The sequence below is a fragment of the Cryptomeria japonica genome, chromosome 1 (genome assembly GCF_030272615.1).
Source record: "Cryptomeria japonica chromosome 1, Sugi_1.0, whole genome shotgun sequence".
NCBI lineage: Eukaryota > Viridiplantae > Streptophyta > Pinopsida > Cupressales > Cupressaceae > Cryptomeria > Cryptomeria japonica.
Window position 1 is genome coordinate 552,282,419 of NC_081405.1, and position 25,264 is coordinate 552,307,682.

The 25,264-nt window shown below is 35.4% G+C and overlaps 1 protein-coding gene across 1 annotated transcript in view; it reads right to left on the reverse strand.

Annotated features, from left to right (window-relative positions):
* The window catches only part of LOC131858067 (uncharacterized), a 95,143-nt gene that overhangs the window by 18,562 nt on the left and 51,317 nt on the right, over positions 1-25,264 (reverse strand). Inside the window, exons 7-9 of the mRNA XM_059210991.1 lie at positions 24,657-25,208; positions 23,869-24,527; positions 20,373-21,058 (exon numbers count right to left, since the gene is read on the reverse strand). Coding sequence (XP_059066974.1) covers positions 20,373-21,058; positions 23,869-24,527; positions 24,657-25,208 — 1,897 coding nt within the window. The remainder of the gene's footprint in view (positions 1-20,372; positions 21,059-23,868; positions 24,528-24,656; positions 25,209-25,264) is intronic.

The window sequence follows — 25,264 nt, forward strand, 5'->3', positions numbered from 1 at the left end:
CAGGTACAAAAATGTTATAAAGTGTTAATTTAAATATGTGTGTACAAAGATCACTTCCAAACGCACATAATTGATCCTAGGTCATAGAGAATTCTAGTTTTCACAAATATTAGTAATCTAAGTCTTGGAATCTTGTATATGAAATCAAAGTCTATGTACTAATTTTTTGTCATGGAGAATTTCATCTCCTATTTGTTGATACCAAGGTATACGTTTATTAATGTGTCTTATTATTATTATTTTTTATATTTGTAAGGTATACATTTCTAAACCCCATTCTAAAATATAGATTGTATGTTTTATTAAATACTTTGTTTAATTTAGTAGTCATCTTTTTTATGCTAAAGATGTTTCCTTGTAATTATAAAATATAGGATAAATTAATAAATGCAAGAAAGCAATCAACCCTAGATTAAAGATTTGATGTAGTAATGGACGTTCGAGAACACTTTTTGAAGTAATAAAGATTGCAACTTAGCTTTTTGTGTAGCTTAGAGACTTTTTGTTGTAGACTGTGACATGCGATTCAATTGTACTTTAAAATTAGATCTAAAACTAGCAATTTCTAACAAACAACTAACTAAATTATTTTATGTCCTAGTTTAAATTTGTTCTTACGTGATTGATCTCTAAACCTATAAATTGAACTTTACACCTACAAATTTTAACTTAGTAAACAAAAATTAACTTTTGTGCATAGAAATGAACTAGGCTCCCCTAGATGTCAATAATTTGTTTGCCTCACTTTTTGCAATTCGTTTCTACAATAAAATAGTGTTGATAAATACATTTGAGAATTTTCTAAACATGTATCTTCTCCTTTAGTCAAACCCTTATCATTTGTTGTAATAGTTTTGAAACATGCTTCTAAGATGGAAAGGAAATACATGAGATGTCTTATTCATATCATTAATGAAAATATTGATGTAAGCTGATGATCTAGTTAATGATTTGATATGATTAAATGATAATGTTTTGATGTTCAACTGGATAATATGTCTCTCATGGATGTCTAAACAAAATTTGGGTCTGTCCTTTTATTCAACACACTAGGATGTAAATTGAAATGTTTTACAACCAATTCGTTAGGTAATGGCTAATTAAGAAAGGGTCATCTTGGCCCATGACTAAATTTAAATTTAAAATCCCAAGGGTCATTTATAAGCTTGTAGATTTGACTTGGAAAAGAGAATAAATAAAATGAAGATCAGGACTAGTCCTTAAGGACATGTATAGTTGGAATCAACAACTTTTTAGTTGATCATATTACATTAGGAATAACCCATTCAAAAGGATTCCTAAATGAAGGTGAAAAGTGCAAGGTATGCAATTTTCACTCTTGAATGTTGGTCTTGCTTTGACTTGCACTAATATATTTGGGGCTGATTTTTGACAATTTTTCGTCGGACTGCCAACAAATGAAGCCGTTGAAAACTCGTTGTTAGTAATTTCGACGGTGCCATCTAATGTCAAAATTTCGAAGACATCTTGAACTCTTCTGACGACGGCCATGTTCGCTCATTCGGCCAAAGAATGTCGTCGGGCATAAAGCATCCTCGTCGGAATTCTAAAGCCTACCAGGAACTTGTAGCGACAACGATTACGACGAGCGTCTGACAATAAAGTGTCGTCGGTCATACAACATCCTTGTTGGATGTTTCTTCAATTGGCGTTGAAATTCCAACGCTTGCCAGGAACTATGCACCGTCGAGGATGTTGTTTGTCCGATGGTCTTGTCGTCAGTGAAAAGTTGGAATGATGTCAGAATTCCGACGGTGATTTTTAAAAAATAATAATAATACGCATGCCAATTACAATGGTGCTTGTTGGTTCCCTTTTAGCATGTCCTACTAGATGGACCCAAGTAGTTCAATTTCAAGTATACTGGGATGAATTTCAATGCCATTTGGAATCCCACATGAAGCCACATTGATATTTTATCGATAAGACTTCCTATGCACTACTTCATACAATACAAAATTTACTTGATTCTCAAATCTCTTATTCCAAATATATCTTTAACACATCATTTTAGGAGAACAAAATCAACACAAAGTCCAAAAATTAGTAAATTCAAGAAGTATCAAGTCAAGCTCATCCTTGTGGTAGTTTGATTATGCTTGCACCCAAGAAAGACGACATATGGTGACTCTACATTGACTCTTATGTCTCAACAAGATCTCAATGAAGAACATGTATCTCTTTCTACACATCAACAATCACTTGGGTAATCTCTAGGCACACTAAACCAAATCAACATATCATCAAGTTTCGATCCAATATTTTTTTCAAGAAAACTATATTGAAAATGTGAGGACTCTATGAATGGATGGCTATGCCTTTTGACAGTTTCTAATGCTCTTGTGAAACTCGTGCTTGATAAAAAATAGTATCATTGTCTACATGGATGGCATCCTAATCTTTAACAAGATCTCAAAAGAATACATGCTACATGTTGCACAAGTACTAAATACACTACATCAACACAAGTTGCAAGCTAACCTTGATAAATGCATTTTGACACCACACAAAATTAACACCTTGGTTACATAATCAACCACACTTGCATTCATGTTGATCCAAAGAAAATCAAGGTGATTAAATTACTAGCCTATCCCATACAATATTGGAAGAACATATGTTACACATTGCACATGTACCACATATGCTATGCCAACACAAGTTGCAACCAACCTCAACAAATGAAATTTTGGCACCATGCGAATTTAGTTACATTATCAACCACTCTCCCATTCAAGTTGATCTTGAAAAAATCAAGGTGACGTGATACTAGCATATCCATGCAAACTCAAATAATCGCACAACTTTCTCAAACTTGAGAACTTCTATAAAAGGTTAGTCCTTGGATTTTCACATGATCCTTGATCACTAAACAAGGTTATATATAGCAAGACAACATTGTTATGGATTCCACAAAAAAAATGCCTTTAATGGCCTCAAACAACACCTCTACTATGTGCTAGCATTTACTCCAGTGAATATTGCAAAATCATTTGATATTTAGATTGATGCATTTGATTATGTACTAGGCATCATGCTAATTTAGCATGGCCAACCTATTGCCCATCACTCAAACTCTATTAATGATACCTTGTGGCACTATTCAACTTATGAAAAGGAGCCTTGCACCCTCATAAAAGTCATCAAACAATGGTGCCACTATATTCTTAACAAAGAGACTACCATTCAATTGATCATCTCCCACTTCAATTACTACACACAAAGTAAATTGGAAAATGTGTGGCATGTGAAGTGGATGATCTATCTACAAAAATTCTCTTTGGCCATTAATCATTTGAAGGGGCACAACAAGGCTACAAATTAATGTAGTCATTAATGGTATTCATAATGCCAAGAGTGGTAGGTTGAGAGGGGTAATTAAAAATGACAGGAATGCAGTTTGAAGGTAGGGGTTGGCAAAAGGGATCGATGATGGCATGTACAATTCTAAGGTACCAATGAAGAGATGAGTGAAAAAGAAAGTAATGTTGCAACCCTTTGGAATAATGAGAGAGAAGAACAATATCATCAACAAGTAGATTAGCAATAACCCCTCATGTAATAGTGAAGGCATCCAACAAAGAGCTAAAAATAGAAATAGAAGTATGAAAAGAAAACTCATCTGGCACCCAACAGTGAAGGCATGGAACTACCTTCAGAATGAGAAGCTACGTTCTCATTTCAAATAGATCTAAGCATAAAATCTTCTAATTAGCTTGGCTATTTGAAAGTCATGGCTAATGCAAACTGTTATATTGTGAACATTACAAAGACCAGTAGTTATATAGAAGTTTGTGGGGAATCTGCCCTCCCTCGAATGCCACCTACATTCAGCAACTTGGTATGAAAAATTTATATTTTAATGGTGTACTTCTTGAACCTGCAACAACATTTACCTTTTCTATTAAGTGTAGGCCATGGTTGTCAAATGACACGTAGTTAAAACAGGACACATACTAAGTAAATGATACATTACTTGATTCTCATTACCTAGTTATAGTAAGCATGAGTGAAAAAGAACGGAAATTATGTAGGGCAACTGTGACTTAAAGCCAATATGAAGCATTCAGACAAAAGGAGGACTATGGTGACAATACTATTCTTAAGCAAATCTTGATAACATAACACAAATACTATTTTCCAGAAAAGGGATCTGCTTTGCAAGTAGCCCACAAAAGAAAAGCATTCAACTAACATCAAGATCAAGATGAAAAAATCTAGTGTTTTCCTTGGTTTCAGTGAAACTTATGATAGACGTCAAGATCACACACGAGATGCATGTATCTAAAGGTTGTTTAATGTCATTTATAACCCACAATTTGACATGGTATGGAAAGCCATTCTTACACTAAGGATTAGAATGGTTGTCTTCTTCACTTAGAGATTGTTTCTAATTCTTTGTGATTAGAGTGCTACTCATATTATGTGAGACTATGAAGCACCCTTTCTTTTGGATTTGTGCTCATTCCTAATTGGGTGAGATAGATTTATAATTATTTGATCTTACTATATGTAATATATGAAAATAAGATTATTGGTAATTATTTTTTTATAATTAACAAGAATGTGGTTTTTTAATGTTATTAGATAGATATAAGTTGAAAAATGAATCTAAATTTTGAATGCCTCAAGAATATCGGGGGTCTTTTAGAAAATTCTTTACATTCAATTAATCATATATATTTGAAATAATAGTGAAGGCATATGAGTATCTAGTCAAAGAAGCTCCACCAACTTGTCAATGTAGATGTTACAGAGGGTTGGAGATAGGACACCCTTGTTTGACCCCAATTGTTCTCCTCATCAAGTTGAAGATATTGTAAGCATGAAGCTACCCAGTAAATTTCATAAAGCCTACAAGCAATGCTAATGAGAGAATCCAAAATACCGACATCATGTTTTTGTTGGAAAAGCAAGTGTCTCCCAATTGAGTCAAAGTTCTTCAAAAAGTTTATAAACAACAAAAGAATATGGAAGAGCGATGGTGAGACTTCTCAACAATAGCCTAGAGTGTAAATATGTGGTCAATGGTTTGATGATCTTCCTTGAAGCTAGCTTTCCCACAAGCTCGAACATTACCTTTCTCTAGGTACTCATAAAAAAATTGCATGTCTAACATTGTGGCAAAATTTTTGACAAATGTATGACCAATCATTATAGTCCTATAGTTGCTAGGATTGGAGAGATTCCTATAGCCATGAATAGAATGAATTTATGTTGAAGAGGGGCTTGAGGGAGTAAGATTTTGTGAGTTGGTGTGATTCAAGGGTTGGAAGACCTCAAGATAGATTTGGGCAAGGTGAGATTGCCCCATGTGATGTATGTCAATGGTTGTATGGGACTAGGGAGTAGGAGTGAGTCTTTGGGGTGTTGAAGCAACTTGAGGGGCTAGTAGGCTAGTGAGGGCTTGAGGTTTATTCCCTACTGAATAGGTGAGTTGGGAGAAAGATCTCCCTAATTGAATGAGATTGGTGGATGCTCTGCATCACAATGCTCCAATGTTGACCTTACCTAATTATTTGTTGCTCATTGAAGCTTACACAAATTCTTCTGAGGATGTCATGGGAGCCATCTTGTTATAAGATGGTAAAATAGTATGCTACTATTCAAAGGTTTTCTTTTCAATAGTGAGGGACTATCTAACTTATGATAGAACTTTATGTATTAGTCTAAGCGATGAGAAAGCATATAAAAAATAGTATGAGAAAGACTCAAATTATGGGGAATACAAATAGCAAGAAAATACATGATCATCGAGGGAAAATATAAGATTAGTTGACAAATATATGATAGCAACCATGTGGATCATACAACGATGATAAGGAGAATGCCTAAATAATAGTCCATATGAATCACCAGGTAATAGCAGCATATAGTCATAATAATCCTCACACAGAGCAACCATGAAGTCAAAGAACATTGTCCAATGTACAATTATAGCAGGATAAGAACTTTATATCCATCTATTCTATTGATACATTATTACTATTATCATGGGTCTGAGACAATATAAAATGATCAAAATATACAATTATTAGCAGTCAAAAATTGTCTTAGAGGATTGGCAAAGAAAAACATAGGTGTTCTCCTCGTAGAACATAGAGATATGAAGCAATAACGAGATGTGAGGTAATAGTTATAAAATTTGGATGAACTCAAAGAGACATTCACAGATACAACCTACCCTTTATAATACCTAATTGAAAAAATGGATGCAATGCAAGTCCTTGTATCAATAATGTTTGGCAGATAGTTAAAAACTAGAACAATAAATTCTATATAGAAGTGGTTAGACTTAAAATGATAAGGAAAATTTAAAAATGCTAAAGAAAATGTCAAGTAATAAAAAAACTTACAAGGATGAGGCATATTCATAACTTTTGCAATCCTGCCATGGATATCAACACTAGAAGCAACTCATACTATTAGTGTACATACAAGACAATATGGTAGTTCATTATACCCAACAACTTGTGGTGTTGTTGTTCGTGTTGGCTCTATTGGACCCTGCAATTATGATTCAATATACATCATTCAATAAGATTAACTGTGCAACATAATGAAATATGGAAAAGTGTGTTATCTTATTGAGCTTCGCTTGGTTTCGAGAATAGTTTAATATTCTCAACTTAACAGGGCCAACCACGTGAAGGTGGAAGCTCATTTGGACCCCCCCTGAACATCACTCTAAATTCCCCGTTAACATCTAACATTCATTCATTCTTTCTACCATTAATAAAATATAACATTCATTCATTAATATCACATAACGTTCATTAACACATAACATTAATTAACACGCAACATTCATCAATATTAATTAACACATATCATTCATAACCATTCATTAGCACATAATTAAATTCATTAACACATAAAAATAAGTCATTATCAAATAAGGTAGATTACAATCATCTGTTTTTTTCTTTTTTCTTTGAAGCTATGAAAAGACTAAGTGGAGCATCATTTTCTTCATCATTTTCCCCGTCATCAATTGTTCTGCCCTCTGCTCGTGATCTTGATGTATGCCTAGTCCTATACTGAGGACGAGGACACTAAAGTGAAGGGGGGTCCTCTGTAATAACAAATAAATGGGTTAAATTCAAACTTTTTTTTATTATTGTTACAAGTATTTCATTAATTTAGAGAACATAATTGTTGTACTCTTTACCTGATGGGACCACATCATTTTGTCTAGCCTCAACCTCAACATGTTGAACACCCTCTAGATCATCTGGAGTTGAAATACTAAAGTTTACATTAATGTTGAACACCAATTGCAATTAAATTTATTTAAAGGAATAATAGTGATCCTCTTTACTTGATTGGGGAACATCACGTTCCTGATGTTGTGTACCCGGATCATGCTCCACTTGGTCACCACCGACTACATGCTCTAAAATATTAACAAAAAAGGTTACATTAATTACTACTCTAATTACAAATTAATATGTTTAATTGTATTAATAATTACATAAATAAATCTGAATAGCAAATGAATACCTCCACTACTAGGATGCACATTCAGACATTCATGTGCAGGTGGTGTTTCACGATTAGCAGGTTGCATTCCAATGCCATGCACATTGTTATCATTGTTTGCTTATTTAAAACAAATATAGTCACTTTATGTTGGAACTCAACATCAATTAGATTATTGGTAAAGTATTCAATTTGAAACAATTTTCATTTACCTTATTTACCTGTGTGACGGATGCACCAAAATCTTGTGTTTGCCCACTCAATTCTCGTAGCCATTCAACCATGACTGTATAGCCTTGCTGGTAGGCAATTCTCTTGTCATCTTTTGTGGGCGCTTTATTGAATTCAGAGCCCTACATTTTTGCTTGGTATCATGAATTTTGCTTGCCTTGTTTGATTAAAAAAACAAATCGTTTGCAATTTATAAATATTTTGATGCAATATTTTATTTATAGATACTTACAATTTGTGCGACAAGTTTCGTATAACCACCAGAGCCGAGTCTGTGTTGCCCGCGCTTTTCTTGTCTTGCCTTGGTTGCCTTTGAGGTGTCACTCAGTCTATGAAAAGTTTGAAATATGTTAGATTATAAAAATATAAAGAGTAATTAATTAGTACATAATTATATTCTCAATAGTATTACATACCTTTTTTTGGCATCTGGTGGTGTATTTCCTTTTTTCCTTTCAATTCTCTCATTGGCATCCAAAATCAGGTCCTTCCACCCCCTCTTTGGAATCATGGGGGGATGCTTGTACTTTACGTTCTTCTCTAAATGGGTCATGTATTGGTCCCTCACATACTTTAGATATGTGCCAACTTTTTCAAGGAGCTTGGTTTTGTTGAATCTGTCATTTCCAAACCACTCAACCATACGGTTTGTCAATTCATCTTTTAACCTTTTTTCTTGGTCATTCCACCTTTCAAAGCAAAAACAAACTTGTTAGTTTCAGAAATGAACTGAAGCTACTTTTATTAAAGTTCAAGAAATGGATCAAAGGAAAACTATTCTATCAATGATATGAAATCAAAATAGTGGATTAGGGTTAGTTCACATATGATGTTCCACCTTTTATGTCTGGTGGGCCCAAATATCTGCAATGCAATGTCATTAAGATTTTTATAAAAAATATCATTTCTTGCAAAAAATTCATGGGATCATTAGACCAAAATGAGTGATCAGAAAGTAAATTACAATTAGACTATATATAATAATAATTTTAAAGTACTTGGAACCTTCTGTATCTTTAAGGGAATCATTTCTTCGTCGCTCACCACCAATGTGGCCTACAACGTTCTCGTACTAGCAATACGAGAAGATCCAGGAAATGATGGTATGTTATTAGCAGTAGTCGCCTTTGGCGCATCCTCATGTGCATCTCCTGCTGCAGAAAATGAATCCACTATGAAATGCCCCCAAGAAAGAATGCTTGAAGGGAAATAAACACATAACAAAAGATAGAGCAAAAGAGGGATCTACCAATAGTGGGCGGGCCAATATGACGTACAATAGAGGATATTTGCATGCTGCGTGTTGCCGACATTGCAGTCCGCAATATAAGTGGGGCTAACCTCTAATGAGGCACCGACGACATTTGCACAAGAACATTGACATCAACTGAAGAATAATACATTAAATATATAAAACATTAAATATATGAAAAGTGCAAGAATTGTAAACAAGGATGAACCTTTATTATGAATATTGACAGTATCAAGTATGATGTATTTTGGGTACTCAAAGTGATAAGCCAAGAAAATTGTCATCACCTGAATTATTTGCAATACCCTGATCATGGCCACTAGGTTGATGAGGACGCATAAATTGTTGTAAAAATAACACGTACATATTTTAGTTAATGACATAAAAGAGTATAAAATATAAACCATTATTGAACTTTTGTTATAATTAAAGCTTTCATTACTACTTACTTGCAAGTTTTCTGTCGTCCGAATCAATTTTTGCACCCTCTCTCGTATCTCATCAGTCTAAGGCTCCATGGATGCCAAAGCAACAATCTCTCTACTAATTTTTCTAATAGACTTTTTTTAATCAATTCTATAGGGTTTGTAGAATTTGTAGGGTCATCATTACTTAATCTTGTTGAGTCCACATCCCTAGAGAGGTACTTAGGTATTGTAGCTCCCTTTCCCTTTCCCCAAACATTCGTCTGTAACAATAATATCATTAACAATTACAAAACTACTCTAAAACACTCAAAAAAAGAACATAATAATGTAACATTTTGCTTCTATCTAAGTTGTACAATTACAATGAGGTTTACCTGCTTGGTAGAAGTGTCGCGACCTACATCTCTATCTATGCTATGTGATGGATCCATGTCACCCTGTGACAAAGAAAAAATATAAAAACATTAGCGAAATGAAACCAATAGACTTAGTAAAAAAAAATCATAATAAAATGGTATATTGGAGTCATTAATTGGAGGTTGGTTAATTTAAATGGTATATAGTATGTACCACTCCCATGATAGTAACTTTGTTTGTATCTATACGATTCAAATTGTAATCAATTAGCAGTTCTTCCCCCGCACTTATTGATTTTATCACACATACGAATACATTATTTCCTTCGCGCGCCTCAAATATGCAATTGGGTTGTTTATTAGTTGACCCAGGTCACATACTATTTATAAAACCTGCAATATTCCCTGTTGCTTTTGGCCTTCCATCAATGTATACATCCACTCATTTACTTTGATCATTATCTTTCTATTGTATATAATTTGCTGACAGTGCATACCTAGGCATACTTTTTTTATATTGAACAATCTGCATCCAATTATTGTAATTGTAAAAAGGTCTGACAAACTCCACCAATTCAACAACTTTGTTGTAACAAACCTTTATGTCATCCATGGAAAATAGGCCCAAACCATGTAACGACGAAGGTACTATGCGATATATCATATCGTTAACACAAAAATCAATGTTTATTGGAGGAAGTTCCTTGGGTACCCATTGTTTCTGTAGATGTTTGTACCTTAAGGGCACCTCAATGTCACATTTGGTCTCATCATCATAAGAACATGACCCCCCTTGAGCAAGGAAAAATTTCATGCGTTTATTGAATTTTCTTCTAATCTTTTGACCTCTAGTTGATCTCCCTATTGTAGACCTACTACATGTCTCACTTTCATTTTCTATTCTTGCATTTCCCCCACTCGAGGAAGACACAGCTAACAAATACCTATTTGGTGGTACCTGCACTCCATCAAATGAGAGAGTTAGTTGGTAATGAGAGAGATATTTTCCAAATGAGGGTATTGTTGATGAAGAAGTCGACCCTAAAGTTGATGTTGAGATTAAAATTTGAATAAGTCTAACTGGGGCCTCAAGTGTTGATAACTGTATTAGATTTGTTGCTAATGTCGAGGTTTGAAAAACTGAGGAAGATTGTTTTCCAAGTAATTTTTAAAAATAAACTGTTTCTATAGGGTGTATTGACTTATACCTGTCGATCCATGAGACTGTGCAGGATCCTTGTCAAAGGGGTTTAGGTTCCTGCACATGTAATTCAATTATCTTATGTTAGCTAGAAATTACATAGTACACGACATGAACTTTGTAGACAAAAAGAGTATTAAATAAAAAAAATATGATGCCATCATAATCATTGTAAATTTTTTAATTCCTTACCTTTACTTTATGTAGACTATGCAGGATCTTCAACTAAAGGGTTGACGATGTTTGTAGTTAATGACCTGTTCCCACCAAGGGTGACAGCATCACACAAAATATATACATGAAATCAACACCATCAATTGAGCATCATAAGCATTACATTTGTAAGTTGATAAACAATAAATACATATGTATCATAAGAATCACATATGTATCATCATGTATGTAATTGAGCATCATTAGCATCACATATGTGTCTGATGAATACTAAGAAGGGGGGGGGGTGAATTAGTATGCCAAAAATATTTGCACTTAAATACTTTGCAAGACTAATAGTAAACCGGTAAACCAGTTTAGCAGACAAACCGGTTAACACACATGCAAACAAAATAGCTAATAATGCATTCACCCACAAAAGCACAAACACCATAACATGATATTTTGACGTGGAAACCCAAATGGGAAAAAGCACGGTGAGATGGAACTCACAAGTAACTATCTGCAGAATAGGAACCAGACCAGTTAAGGTCAGACCGGTTAAGGTCTTACAATGTTCTTTACCAGAACAGATCCTGTTAGGAATCTCAATCTCTATTAGGAGATAAGTCCGATTAAAGACTACCTTGCTAGAGGATTTTAGATCCACAGATGTGAACCACCTTGTTAGAGGATTTACAAAAGGCTTTTGGGCCTACCTGATTAAGGGCTATAGACTTGTCGAAGATGTGAGTAATCAACAAGTGATTGATCTAGCTAATAGCATAGACTGCTTGGTTAGATCCTTGATAGCTCATTCCTAATGCATTCCAGCATTACTTCAGTCTTCTACACATTCATACTCTCTCTAACTCCTCAACCACCTTAAACCCTAGCTACAATATCCACTTTCGCAACAACAACATTATCAACAACCTAAAACCCTAGACATGATGTCCTTATAAAGGAATCTAATTTCATGTCGGTCCAATAGGATTACAATCCAATTCCCTAGGTTCAATGAACCTGGACATACTTGGTAACATGACACAAAAAGCACCGTTAAAGTGTCGGCACCGTCAAACAATCGGTGGATGGTAACTCATCACAAAATGTCGGTTAGTAACTCATCACAGAGTATTACCGGTTCATACAAAATACCGGTTCAAGCAAAATGCCGGTTGCCGGTTTGACAAAATTGAAGACTGGGAAATATGTGTTCTGCCGCTTTGGTCCTTCATACCGCTTGAGATCCTTGAACCGCTTGGGGTCTACATACCGCTTCAAATCGGTAAACACTTTCTGCAAAACACCAATAGTATAAGGACTATAATGCATCATACCGGTTGGAACAATTGCCGGTTGAGCATAACTCATACATACAAAAATGATCTCAATGCAAGTGTGTGTCCATCAATGACAATCACAACATAATCATAAAAAATGCCAATAGTGTCATCATAAACATGTAATCCATCTCATATGTATCATAAATCACCATCCATCACATAGGTAATAAACAATCCACATTCTATAAATAAACACAAAGTTCAAAAAATGTCACATGTATCATCATAAACATGTAATCCATCGCATATGTATTTTAAATCAACATCCATCACATAGCTAATAAACAATCCAAATTCTATAAATAAACACAGTTTAAAAAAATTCACATAAATAGTCACTCTCCCTATCTCCATCTCCTCGGGGTGGCATAGTTCTACTATTAGTACCTGCTAGAGGTGGAACATGAATTAAAAACATTAAAAGGTGCATCATGAATTAATTATGTAATGACATTAGAATTCAAAACATAATGAATTAATCATGTAACCATATAAGTCAAATAAATTTCTATCAAGAAATCAATATTAAATAGATAATATACTAATCGCATACCTCATACATTTCATTCATGTCATTGATCTTCTTCATCATCATCATCATCATCATCATCATCATCATCATCATCATCATCATCATCATCACCACCACCACCACCACCACCACCACTACCACCACCACCACCACCATCATCGTCTTCACCATCACCATCACCATCACCATCACCGTCACCGTCACCGTCACCGTCACCGTCACCATCATCATCATCATCATCAACTTCTTCTTCTTCTTCATCATCATCGAGCAACTATCAATCGTGATCATCATCTACATCATCTTCTACTTCTTTAGTATCTTCTTCTTCCATCACATTATACTTTATCGACCTTCCTCTTGGATCATATCTAATAACAAATGACCAACCCGGTTTATGTGGAACCTCTGAGTAAAATACCTACTCACATTGGCTTGGAAGAACATAGGGCTCATCCCCAACTGGTTCAAACGACCTTGTATTAACCATTGTAAAACTATTATCATGTTCAATAACAGTTCTATCTGGATCGTTTTTATTCAATCGTAGCTTGTACCATTTGACGACGAACAAAAATAATTTGAAGGAATTAAAGTCACACTCAAGTATATCATCCAAAATGCCATAGTATCAATTTTGAGACTCTTGAGGATGTATGTTGTTTCTCGATGAAATATTTGTCACCTCAAAGACTGCAGTTATCCTAGAATCACAAGTTTTCTTCGTGTCATCCAACTTTTTGATGCAAAATTTATGACCATTGCAGCACATAGCGTTGCGGTGTTTGACTTGCAATATGTCAAACATGTAAAAATTATTGCATCGCGAGTTGATAAACATATGGGTGATTAATAAATTTATACACACCCGTTTATTTCTTAAACCATATGCTAAATCAATTTCCCTTTGCGTAACATTGGAATCTCCATTACGATGAGCTTCTTTAACCAATGAAGCCACACCTTCCCATGTTAATGTGTGACCAAAATGTTGACAACGTTCAATCCATACCATCATCCAATCAAGATTGTTTGCAATATACAAATGTAGTGCATCCCACTCTCGGCCAACTGTATAGAAAATAAATAGACATCTTACAACTGATTTATTTTGAAGATTAAGAATTAATTAACTACAATAACATCTTATAATTACCTCTCACTTTCCTCAATCTACCCTTCCCCGTCAAGTACTCCCCTTCAAATTTGTTAATGGGGTTGGGATCCCAAATGCGATCCACGTGGATCTTTGCTGCAAACTTAGGAAGATATTCAAAAACGTACACCATAGTCTGGTATACCATATATCCCTCCACCATAGAACCCTCGGGATGTGCTCTTTTGCGAACCAAAGCCTTCAAAAATTTCAAATGCCTTTCAACCATCCACATTGACCTAGTGTGTACAGGTCCACATAATTCAATCTCCTCAACTTGGTGTATGAGGTAGTGTTGTTGTGCATTGAAAAAAGATGAAGGTAGACACTTTTGCATTCCACACATTAGATGAAGAATTTTTCTCTTCCAATATTTTATATCTTCTTAATGGATCTTTACATGACAACCACCTACAAGATATTCAAGATGCAAAAATATATATTACATATCAAGTAAAAGAAATTGCAAATATAATATCTATACAACGAACTAAACAAATATCACTACTTACCTCATGTATTTTCCAAGATCATACATGACTTGCTTGACATTATTGTCAAAGTGGTCTGGGAGAGATAGAGGTAGAACATAATGCAACAATTATAAAACTATCTTTTCATTTTTTCTAACATAATATAATGAAAAGTACATGCACAACATACAAATATATAGTAAATACACAAGAACATGAATTACCTTAATGAAGGTATGACAATCATGCATTTTCATCCCTGGCCCAAATTCACTTTTCTTTGATATGAGATTGTTTATGTTCGCAGCAAATCCTGTGGGATATCGAATTTTTCGTATGACTTCTTTTATAGCATTGCTTTGTTGGTCCGTTAATAACCAAGGAAGGTCACTTATATTAATCTAGTCTCCATGGCTATTTAATTGAATGACATTTTTCATTGCATGATTGGATTCCTAAATGTCACTATAAATTTTGACAATTTTTTCTTTGTCACGCCTTCCATCCAATATTTTCCATAATGTCTCTGTTATATTCTTTCCAATATGCATAGTATCAAACAAATGCCCAATTTATAACTGCTTGTAGTAGGGCAACCTACTAAATTGTTGGGGATAACTTTTTAGTCCCTTAGGAAGGTGGTCATTAATGCCTTGACGACCTTCACGATCATCAATCACATCATCAGTAAACAAAACACAATAGAAAAGATGTTTTATGGCATAAACCATTAGATGGAATGACATTACCTTGACGATTAATTCTATTATATTCCAACTTCCATAGGTGAGGTGTCATTCTTCGTGGCTTTGATGTATTATCTTCTTTCCCATTGAAAAGATGTTTTTCAGTATTTCGATACATGATTTTTGTGGAGAAAGTGCCTATACTCATCAAACACCTGCTTTCCTAAACTTTTTGAATGACGAGATTTCATCTTTGGACAATAAACTGGACATGCAAATTTTCCCTTTGTTTGAACACCTACAAGATAATGTATAATTGGATTAAATATGTTAATTTTTTTAATTATAATTATCATGCACAACTTGAACACTATAACATACCACAAAAATGTGTTAGCCCTGGGACATCGTGTATTGTCCATACAAGCATCGCATGGAATTGAAATTGTCTTTGTCCTATTGGTTTAGAGATGTCATATATAGTGACACCATTCCATAACTCCAGCAACTCGTCGATAAGAGGCTCAATATACACATTCATATCTTTAACTTGGTACTTACCTAATCGAATGAACAAAAATATTACATAATTATTATGATCATTTTACTGCAATATTTATAATTAAATGTAGACGACTATTAAATGATAAAATACCTGGAACAATCATTGCCAACATTATGTGCTCCCTCTTTATTAAAATCCATGGAGAAATGTTATTATTGATAACAAAAATAGGCCACACCGAGTAAACAGATCTCATCTCTCCAAATGGATTGACACCGTCTGTTGCCAATGAAAGCCTGAGATTATGAGGTTCTTCTTTAAAGTGTGGCCACTTTTCCTCTATGTCCATAAATGTTGAACCATCTATAGGCATTCTAATAATGTCATCTCGACTTCTATTGCGCGCATGGTAATCCATAAATTGTGCCAAGCTATTGCACTTGAATAATCGTTGCATACATGGAATAATGGGAATATAATGAAGAACCTTGTGAGGCACCTTTTTTTTATTTGATCTGTTCGATATCTACCGATATGACATTCAGGGCATTCAGTTCAAAATTCATGTTGTTTGTGATATATAATATGATCATTGGGACAAGCATCTATTGCTTGATACTCCATTCCAATATCTTTCATAATGGTAGATAATTCTCGTTATGAGTGAGGTAGAATATTTGATGGTGGTAACAAAAACTCACCTATCAATCTACAACAAAAAAATATAATTTGTTAGTATAAAGAATATTAATGGTACATGATTCACCATTTATTAACTATAATGACATATATGACATACCTTAACATACGCAAGATTGTTATGTTGGATAAACCATTCATAACCTTCAAGTTCACCAACAACAATACAACAGAGAGAAGAGTTGTTTGGGAGCCTTCGTAAAGGGCTTCAGATGCCTTCTCAAGTAGAGGTAAATCATGAACAACATCAAGGTCATCTTCATCGTCATGATCAGCTGCGCCAGTACTAAATGTGTCATGGATCAATGTATTTGTACCATCATCTTCAATTGTGTTTTGTGGATCATGATCGTCATCTTCCATGGGATCATTATCTTCAACTTCGATATTCACACCTCCATGTTCCTCCACTTCGAAAACCATATTCTTCGGGTTGTGTTGATCCATATCATGTGCTCTGAGGTGCTTGACCTATATAAAATTGATAAACATAAATAAACCATGATCATGATCTCATCATCAAGTGATTTCTTATGTATATAAATTGTTAAAACGATATAATGAAAAACTTACCAATGGATGATAATCATGCCCCCCTTCAATGTGACCATGCAACCTACAATGTTTCTTAGTTGTTTTGATTAGAAGTCTTCTAGTCTTTAACCCTTACAAATTTTTGCAAGGACAATAACATTTTCCATCACATTTTCTTTTCAAGTTAGACCATAATCTAGCAATTGTCTCCTTATTTTGTTGTTTGCTGATATTGTCTGACATGGTCTTTCTTCACAAGCAAAAAAATCGGGCTATAGAACTAGTTATATAGAAGTTGAAATGTTAGTTATGAAATCACGTTTCAGCATAATATACCAAATTAAATTACTTGAATATAGAAATTATGCAAATTAAACCAAAACCATTTCTCTTCTTTTTCATCTCAAAACATATCTAATGGCTTTGTGGTGATTTAGAGTAGGTGATATGCTAATGGCTTTGTGGAATGCAATCCTTGTATCATATCTTAAGTTGACTAATGTATAATTGGGGTAATCCATGAGTGTCTAATGTGAATTCATTATCAATGTTGTGAAGTCATCGAGAGTATGGTGAAAGTCATCGAGAGTATGGTGATATTCATCCTTATAGGATCCTCTCAATACTATCCAAATCAGTCTAAAAGGAAAGTAACTATCCATTCCTATGCTCATGCATACTTACATAACTAATGTTTCCCTTGTGTATCCTAAACATTGGAGAGACCTTATTTGACTTGCCTAATCAATGTGGTTGTTGTCCTAATATGAAATAATGATTTCTACCCTTGCCTTTGCATCAAACTTCTCACATCATGTTTCTTCAACAAAACACACTATTATGATCCCAATATTCCTCAATACCCTCAATGGAGGGGCATGTATAATGGTTTCAACATACAAAGTCAATGATCATACAATCCATTCTTCTAGACACCCTTGGATACATTACTTGGCTTCTAGGCTTGGGAAAACTAATATGAATTGAGCCAACACCATGAGGATGGGGTCAAGTATCATGACAACTAATCATAATACGTGAAGACGGGGTTCACACCTAAGTGTTGGCTCTCAACAATGCCGCACTTCCAAAATTGTCAGTCTCAAGAATTCTGTCTCCTACTGGGTCAACACTCATTGATGGCCACAAGGCCAAATCAATGCATCTAGGCTTCAAACTCCTTACTCTAGGATTGGAGGACCCTACACAAGGTTATGAACACTCACTTGGTATTATAATAGAAAGAGCCTTCCTCTAGAACTTTTTTTGCAATGCACACATCATTGGTAATCATTGTTATGATGGATGGTCTATTAGGCTAGTAAATAAAATGCTTATTCTTTTTCCACCCTTTGAAACTACAACAAGGTATTTGACTTGGCAAGGTCCCCACACATCACTTCAACACCAAACATTAGGCAATTCAACCTTTTGCCTTCTCAATGCATTTTTTTTTTGTCTTTCACTGGTTTTCTCAGTCTGATACATAGGGATATCAGACCTTTCATGGCATCATCACACGTGAAAACTTCCCCATATGTCCTTGTAAGTCTAATATATTAAATATATTTCACCTAGCACTATCTGGTACACATTCTTGTGTCATGTCCATATAGGATGTTTGCACACCACACTATCATCTTTGACTCATGTGTATGATGCAGAGGTAGGGGCATGCATAATGGTTTCAACATACAAAGTCAATGATCATATAGTCCATTCTTCTAGACACCCTTGGATACATTAATTGGATTCTAGGTTTGGGAAAACTAATATGAATTGAGCCAACACCATGAGGATAGGGTCAAGTATCATGGCAACTGATCATAATTTGTGAAGACAGGGCTCACACTCATTGATGGTCATTTTGCAACTCACCTTGAGTCTACATGAGCTGCAAAAGCTTGTGATAAGTATGGATGATTGTCTCCTTCCAATATGTAGTCCTTTCACATTTTAGGTGCCTACACACTATGTTGTTGTTAAGTATTGATATAGTCTTAAGACATCTCATGACTCCATTACATGTCCACACTTGGGTTTACAAACACAACTCTGTCAAAACAAAAGCAATATCACTAGTAAAACTATAACTGTGACAATTAATACCCTTAGGATAGTTAAATAAATTTAATCTATTTCATTTGGTTTTGATCCACAAACTTACTATATTGGGTATCATGCTTTTATGCATCTCTGACATGACTCCTAGTAACTATATAAGGATATTACTAGTCCTAGATCTATGCCTTATCTTTTTGATATGGTTCCTAGTGAGAATATATGAATCTTACTAGTTCTAAATGTCATAACTTTGTGTTTTGCATGCTCCATGCGTGTTACCAATGTTACTCATATTACTCACTTTTTACTTCCCTTTTATCTCAATATTGTAGATTGACAATATCATAAGCCTTGGGAGCTACCACCTTTCCAAACTTGTAGTCATCTTAACTCTTCAATATCTTTGTGAAAGAATATTTGGTTTCTCCATATTTTCCCAAGAGTACATGAGCATAATTTCATACTCTTGCCAAGAGGGGGCTAAATATTGCATCATAAGTTGTATCTCTTTATAGATATGCACTAGGTTTGGACTCACTTTAGTGGTTGTGCCTTATTTATGCCTAATTGTATTAGGTTTGAGAATGTTTCAATAAATTTGGTTCATTCCCTTATTCATGATGTTTCTCATGGCTCAATTTTCTAGGACTAGGGTCTTGGGAACCCTTATTCATGGAAATTGGACCTAAAATTTTAAAAGATGAATGTTTTGATTAAGTAAAAGCAAGTTTTTGAAAGGAACCTGAACCTTTTACAAAGCAGGAGATATCATAAGAACTAGAAAGATCTGTGCCTGATCGCTTCAAAAACTAAAACAGATCCATACCGAACAAAAAGGGATCACAACACACATTACAAAACATTACATAAAAAAGCAAAAAAAGACAGCTTTCAGAAAGCAAAACGATAGCAAAAAGACAAAAACTGAGACCACTGTTGAGACAGAGATAGAGACAACTAGATACTTTTCATGATATACTCAGCATGGACAACCATCTGCTTCATGTTGTCCGCCGATGTCTTTAACTCCTCCAGCTCACAACCTTTGATGTTGCCCTTGATCCTAGTATTGGCTCCGGTCCTCTTCTCATGACATTTTTTGTCTGGTTGTTCCTTGTCACCATCCTTCTTTGTGTTGTTCTTAAATCTATTGATCAACATGTTCATGTTATCCACCGATGCTTTGAGGATCTGGAAGTTTTGTTCTGCAATCTTCTTAACAGTGAGTTCCATCATATCAATTCTGCTACCTAGATTGTTCATAGGAGTTTCCATCCCTTTCACCTCCTTGTTTTCTTCTGTCTCTTTAACCTTTTTTTTAGTGGCAATAATTTTACCCGCCATACTTTCAATGGCTTCTGCATTATTAATTACAACTGCCAATTCTTTAACATTTTTTGACTGGGGTTTCTCGCCAATCGTTTCTCTTTTAACAACCATCATATCTTTCTTCAAGTTGTCACTGTCCTTCACCATTGTATCGACGGTCTCACCGAAACCCTTTATAGTCGCATTTTCACCAACACAGTCACTAAGCTTACCACTTTTGTCCTCTTGATCCTGTTTCTGCATACCTTGGGTGTTCAAACCCTCAGTGTTGCCCATGACCGGATTCTCCTCCCCCTCCTTATCCTGTCCCTCATAATTTTTATTCTCCTCTGCCTCCTCATCAGAGTCAAGCATAATTTGGCTAATATCTTTATTGCTTCCCTTGCTGGTCTTCTTGCTCTGCATTTGCTTTCCTGTAACTTTCCCTTTCTTTTTTTTAATGAATTTCCCCTCAAAGGATTCGGCCTCAGACTCCGAAATATCTAAAACCACCACAATCCTTTTCCTCTTAGCCTTGTTCCTACCTTTTTTACTAGTCTCCTCTGAGTCGCCCTCAATCTCTGAATCAAAGTTAAAGCCACTGGCTTCACTCTCCGTGTCCTCATCTCTTGCATATTTACCTTTAATAGGTTTTTCAATGCATCTCCCTTTAAGCACTTTATAAACAAGAGCCATAAGACCTTGGTGAAGGGCATGGTCATCTTTGGGATATTTCTGAATCTCCTTGATAGTATGGTCCATGGAGCAAGCTAGATAACATGGCAGGCTCACCTTTTCCCCATGGCGGAAATGGTTGAGCAAAACAAAGTGATGTCAATAGGCTCTAGTAAACCTACCATCCAAAGTAATATAGGTGATAATAGCGAATAAAACAAACCCCCATGGCCTGCATATCCATTTTGGGGAATGATAGGAATTGTCGACTTTCACCATCTTCTTCCTCTCATCATTTCTTGACTGGGAATTTGTCTGCTGCTTTATCAGAGATGCAACAGTCCCTATAAAATTTCATGCCCTCAGTCATCATCCCTGTAGCTTCAGTAATAATCTCCTCATCTACAGTCATCATCTGGGACCCGACCAGGATCTTGCCATTCTTCTAGTTCTTAATAAAATGTTTGGTAACCATAGGATATTTCCCACTAAGCCTCTCCACAAACACACTTAGACCCCCCTCCCGAAGGATATCCCACACTTCCTTGTTCTTCCTCCATTCCGAGCAAGAGGTAGGTTCGAACCTTTTTTAATTTCCTCCCATTTTTCCTTCACTATCCCTGAATTTCCTTCTCTCGGCTCCAAATCTTCTTCTCTGGTTTCTGTGGATGCCTTGAAAAAAAGTCCAAAATTCATGCCAAACAATTATGAAAAGGCACTTAAATAAATGCTCATTACCTCTGTAATAACCTTGCTTTGAAATAAGAGGAAGAGGCATTTAGAAATTATAGTTGATAGTGCTGCGTTGCCTCGTCTGGATATGGTCCAGATCGAGCAGGGATTTCACCTCACATGCGAGCTCACTCTCACCATAAGTAGTAATGATATCTTTCGTTTGGCATGCCGGGTTGGCTGCCCAGTCTGTGCATGAGTATGAAATTTGGATTTGCAAATAGTAGGAATTTTCTCTCCAAATTTGGACTTTTCCAAAAGTTCAATTTGAAAAGGTGCAAGTTGCATATAGATACAAGTCTATTTCTCATTTCAAACCCCTATCAACTCCAACCCACATCTACCAATTTTTCAATCAAGCAATTCAAATCAATTGAGCATAGATCTATAATCAAGAAACAAGGCATTCAAAGATACAAATTTGTTACATCAATTATGATCAACTACATTATGTTTTTCCATGATGAAGGCATACACTAACATGTTCTAGAAACATTAAGGCTTGTGTGGAGCTTCATGCCAAGCATTTCAAAATTGAGGTATATTTGTGAATTTTTTATTTACATTTATGCACCATTCTTTACAACTTTTCACATGATTGTCTTGACAATGACATGGTTGTCACTTTATCTGAAAATATGCTTATCATCATTTAAAGAAATAACTCTTCTTTTAACTATTCTTATACCCTACAATGCATTGAATTGGCCTTGGTATAGTAGAAATTATCTTGCAATTCTTGCATAATGTTTTTAACCATTGGTAAAAATAGTACATTATATTCTAGGATCTCTTCAACTTTTGGTCTGCAACTATTTCTTGAGCTAAGGATAGCTTGTTTATGAACTGAATATTCCATAAGGACTGCATAACAACTTTCTCTGCTAACTCTTGGCCAAGATATAAGACAACTTGTTTTAGCTTCAGACTAGTTTAGTATATAGCTTCCAACTGGTTGAAAATAGATTTAGAAAATGGTCTTTATCATGTAATGCTATCTTTGTGCTTTCTCATTGTTGTTGTTTAGTTCACCATGGACTTCATACCTTAACATATAATGGTGGGAATAAACCTTTGTCTATTTATATAAAATATATATCCCAATGGATTGCATCTTGACCATCACAAAATTATGCCTCCATGATTGCCACAATGTCCACATCCCTTTTTAAACTATCATGTTTGCTCTTCTTGGTTTCAAATCTGCCTTATTGTTGCAATGTTCTATAAGACTATCAATTTGTTTTAGGAATCACCTTCATCAATGTATCAATGCTCAAGTTGAACATCCTTTTTTAGGATTTCTTCTCTATATCATGCTAGGGATTGTTATTGCTACTTGGAATGTGATGTCTTCCCATTTGATTGGATTGTCAATCATTGCATTTTTCTCCATATCATCATGGACTAACTTGTGCTTCCTATTTTGATTAAGTAAAAGCAGATTTTTGAAAGGAGCCCGAACCTTTTACAAAGCAAGAAATATTGAAAGAGCTAGAAAACATCGTGCCTGATCACTTCAAAAACTAAATAAGATCCCAACCGAACAAAAAGGGGATCACAACCCATAATATATAACTTTACATTAATGAACCAGGAAAAGACAACATTCGGAAAGCAGAATGATGACTGCCAAGACAGAGATAGAGACAACTGCCAAGACAGAGACAGAGACAACTATATACTCTTCATGACATCCTCAGCATGGACAACCATCAGCTTCATGTTGTCCGCCAAAGTCTTCAACTCCTCCAGCTCACGACCTTTGATGTCACCCTTGATCCTAGTATTGGCTTTGGTCCTCTTCTCATGGCCTTTTTTGTCTGACTATTCCTTGTCAACATCCTTCTCAGTGTTGTTCTCAAATCTATTGATCAGGATGTTCATGTTATCCACTGAAGCTTTGAGGATCTAGAAGTTTTATTCTGCGATCTTCTTAATAGTGAGTTCCATCTTATCAATTATACTACCCAGATTGTTCATAGCAGTTTCCATCCCTTTCACCTCCTTGTTATCTTCCATCCCTTTTACCTTTTTTCAGTGGCAATAATTTTACCCACCATCCTTTCAATGACTTCCATGTTATTAATTGCAACTGCCAACTCTTTAACATTTTCCGCTAGGGGTTTCTCTCCAACCATAGCTCTTTTGACAGTCAACATATCTTTCTTCAAGCTACCTATATCCTTCACCATTGTACCAACTGTCTCACAGAAGCCCTTTATAGTCTCATTCTCACCAACACAATCACTAATCTTACCACTTTTGTCTTCTTGCTCCTCTTTCTGCATACCTTGGGCATTCAAACCCTCAATGTTGTCTGTGACCTGGTTCTCCTCCCCATCCTTATCTTGTCTCTCATCCTTTTTATTCTCCTCTGCCTCTTCTTCAGAATCAATCAGGATTTGGCTGATATCTTTATTGCTTTCCTTGTTGGTCTTCTTCCTCTGCGTTTGCTTTCCAGTAACTTTCCCTTTCTTTCTTTTAATAAATTTCTCTTCAAAGGATTCGGCCTCAGACTCTGAAATATCTGAGTCCACCATAATCCTTTTCCTCTTAGCCTTATTCATACCTTTTTTGCTAGTCTCCTCCGAATCACCTTCAGTCTCGGAATCAAAATTGAAGCCACTGGCTTCACTCTCCGTGTCCTCATCTCTTTCATATTTGCCTTTAATAGGTTTTTCAATACTCTTCCCTTTAAGCACTTTATAGACAAGAGCCATAAGACCCTGGTGAAGGGCATGGTCACCTTTAGGATCTTTCTGAATCTCCTTGATAGTGTGGTCCATGGAACAGGCTAGGTAATAAGGCAAGCTCACCTTTTCACCATGGCGAAAATAGTTGAGCAAAACAAAATGGTGACCATAGGCTCTAGTAAACCTACCATCCAAAGTAATATAAGTGATAGTAGCGAATAAAACAAACCTCCATGGCCTGCATATTTGTTTTGGGGAATGATAAGAACTGTCAACTTTTACCATCTTCTTCCTCTCATCATCCGTGACATGGAATTTGTCTGCAGCTTTATCGAAGATGCTACGGTCCCTATAAAATTTCATGCCCTCAGTTATCATCGTAGCTTCAGCTATAATCTCCTCATCTACAATCATCATATGGGACCCAACCAAGATTTTTCCATTCTTCCAGTTCTTGATAAAATGTTTGGTGACCGCAGGATCTTTCCCACTAAGCCTCTCCATAAACACACTCAAACCACCCTCCTGAAGGATATCCCACACTTCCCTGTTCTTCCTCCAATCTGAGTAGGAAGTAGGTTCAAACCTTTTTTTATGTCCTCCCATTTTTCCTTCGATGTCCCTGAATTTCCTTCTCTCGGCTTCTAATCTTCTTCTTTGGTTTCTATGGATGCCCTGAAAAAATGCCCAAAATCCGTGCCAAACAATAATGAAAAGACACTTGAATAAAT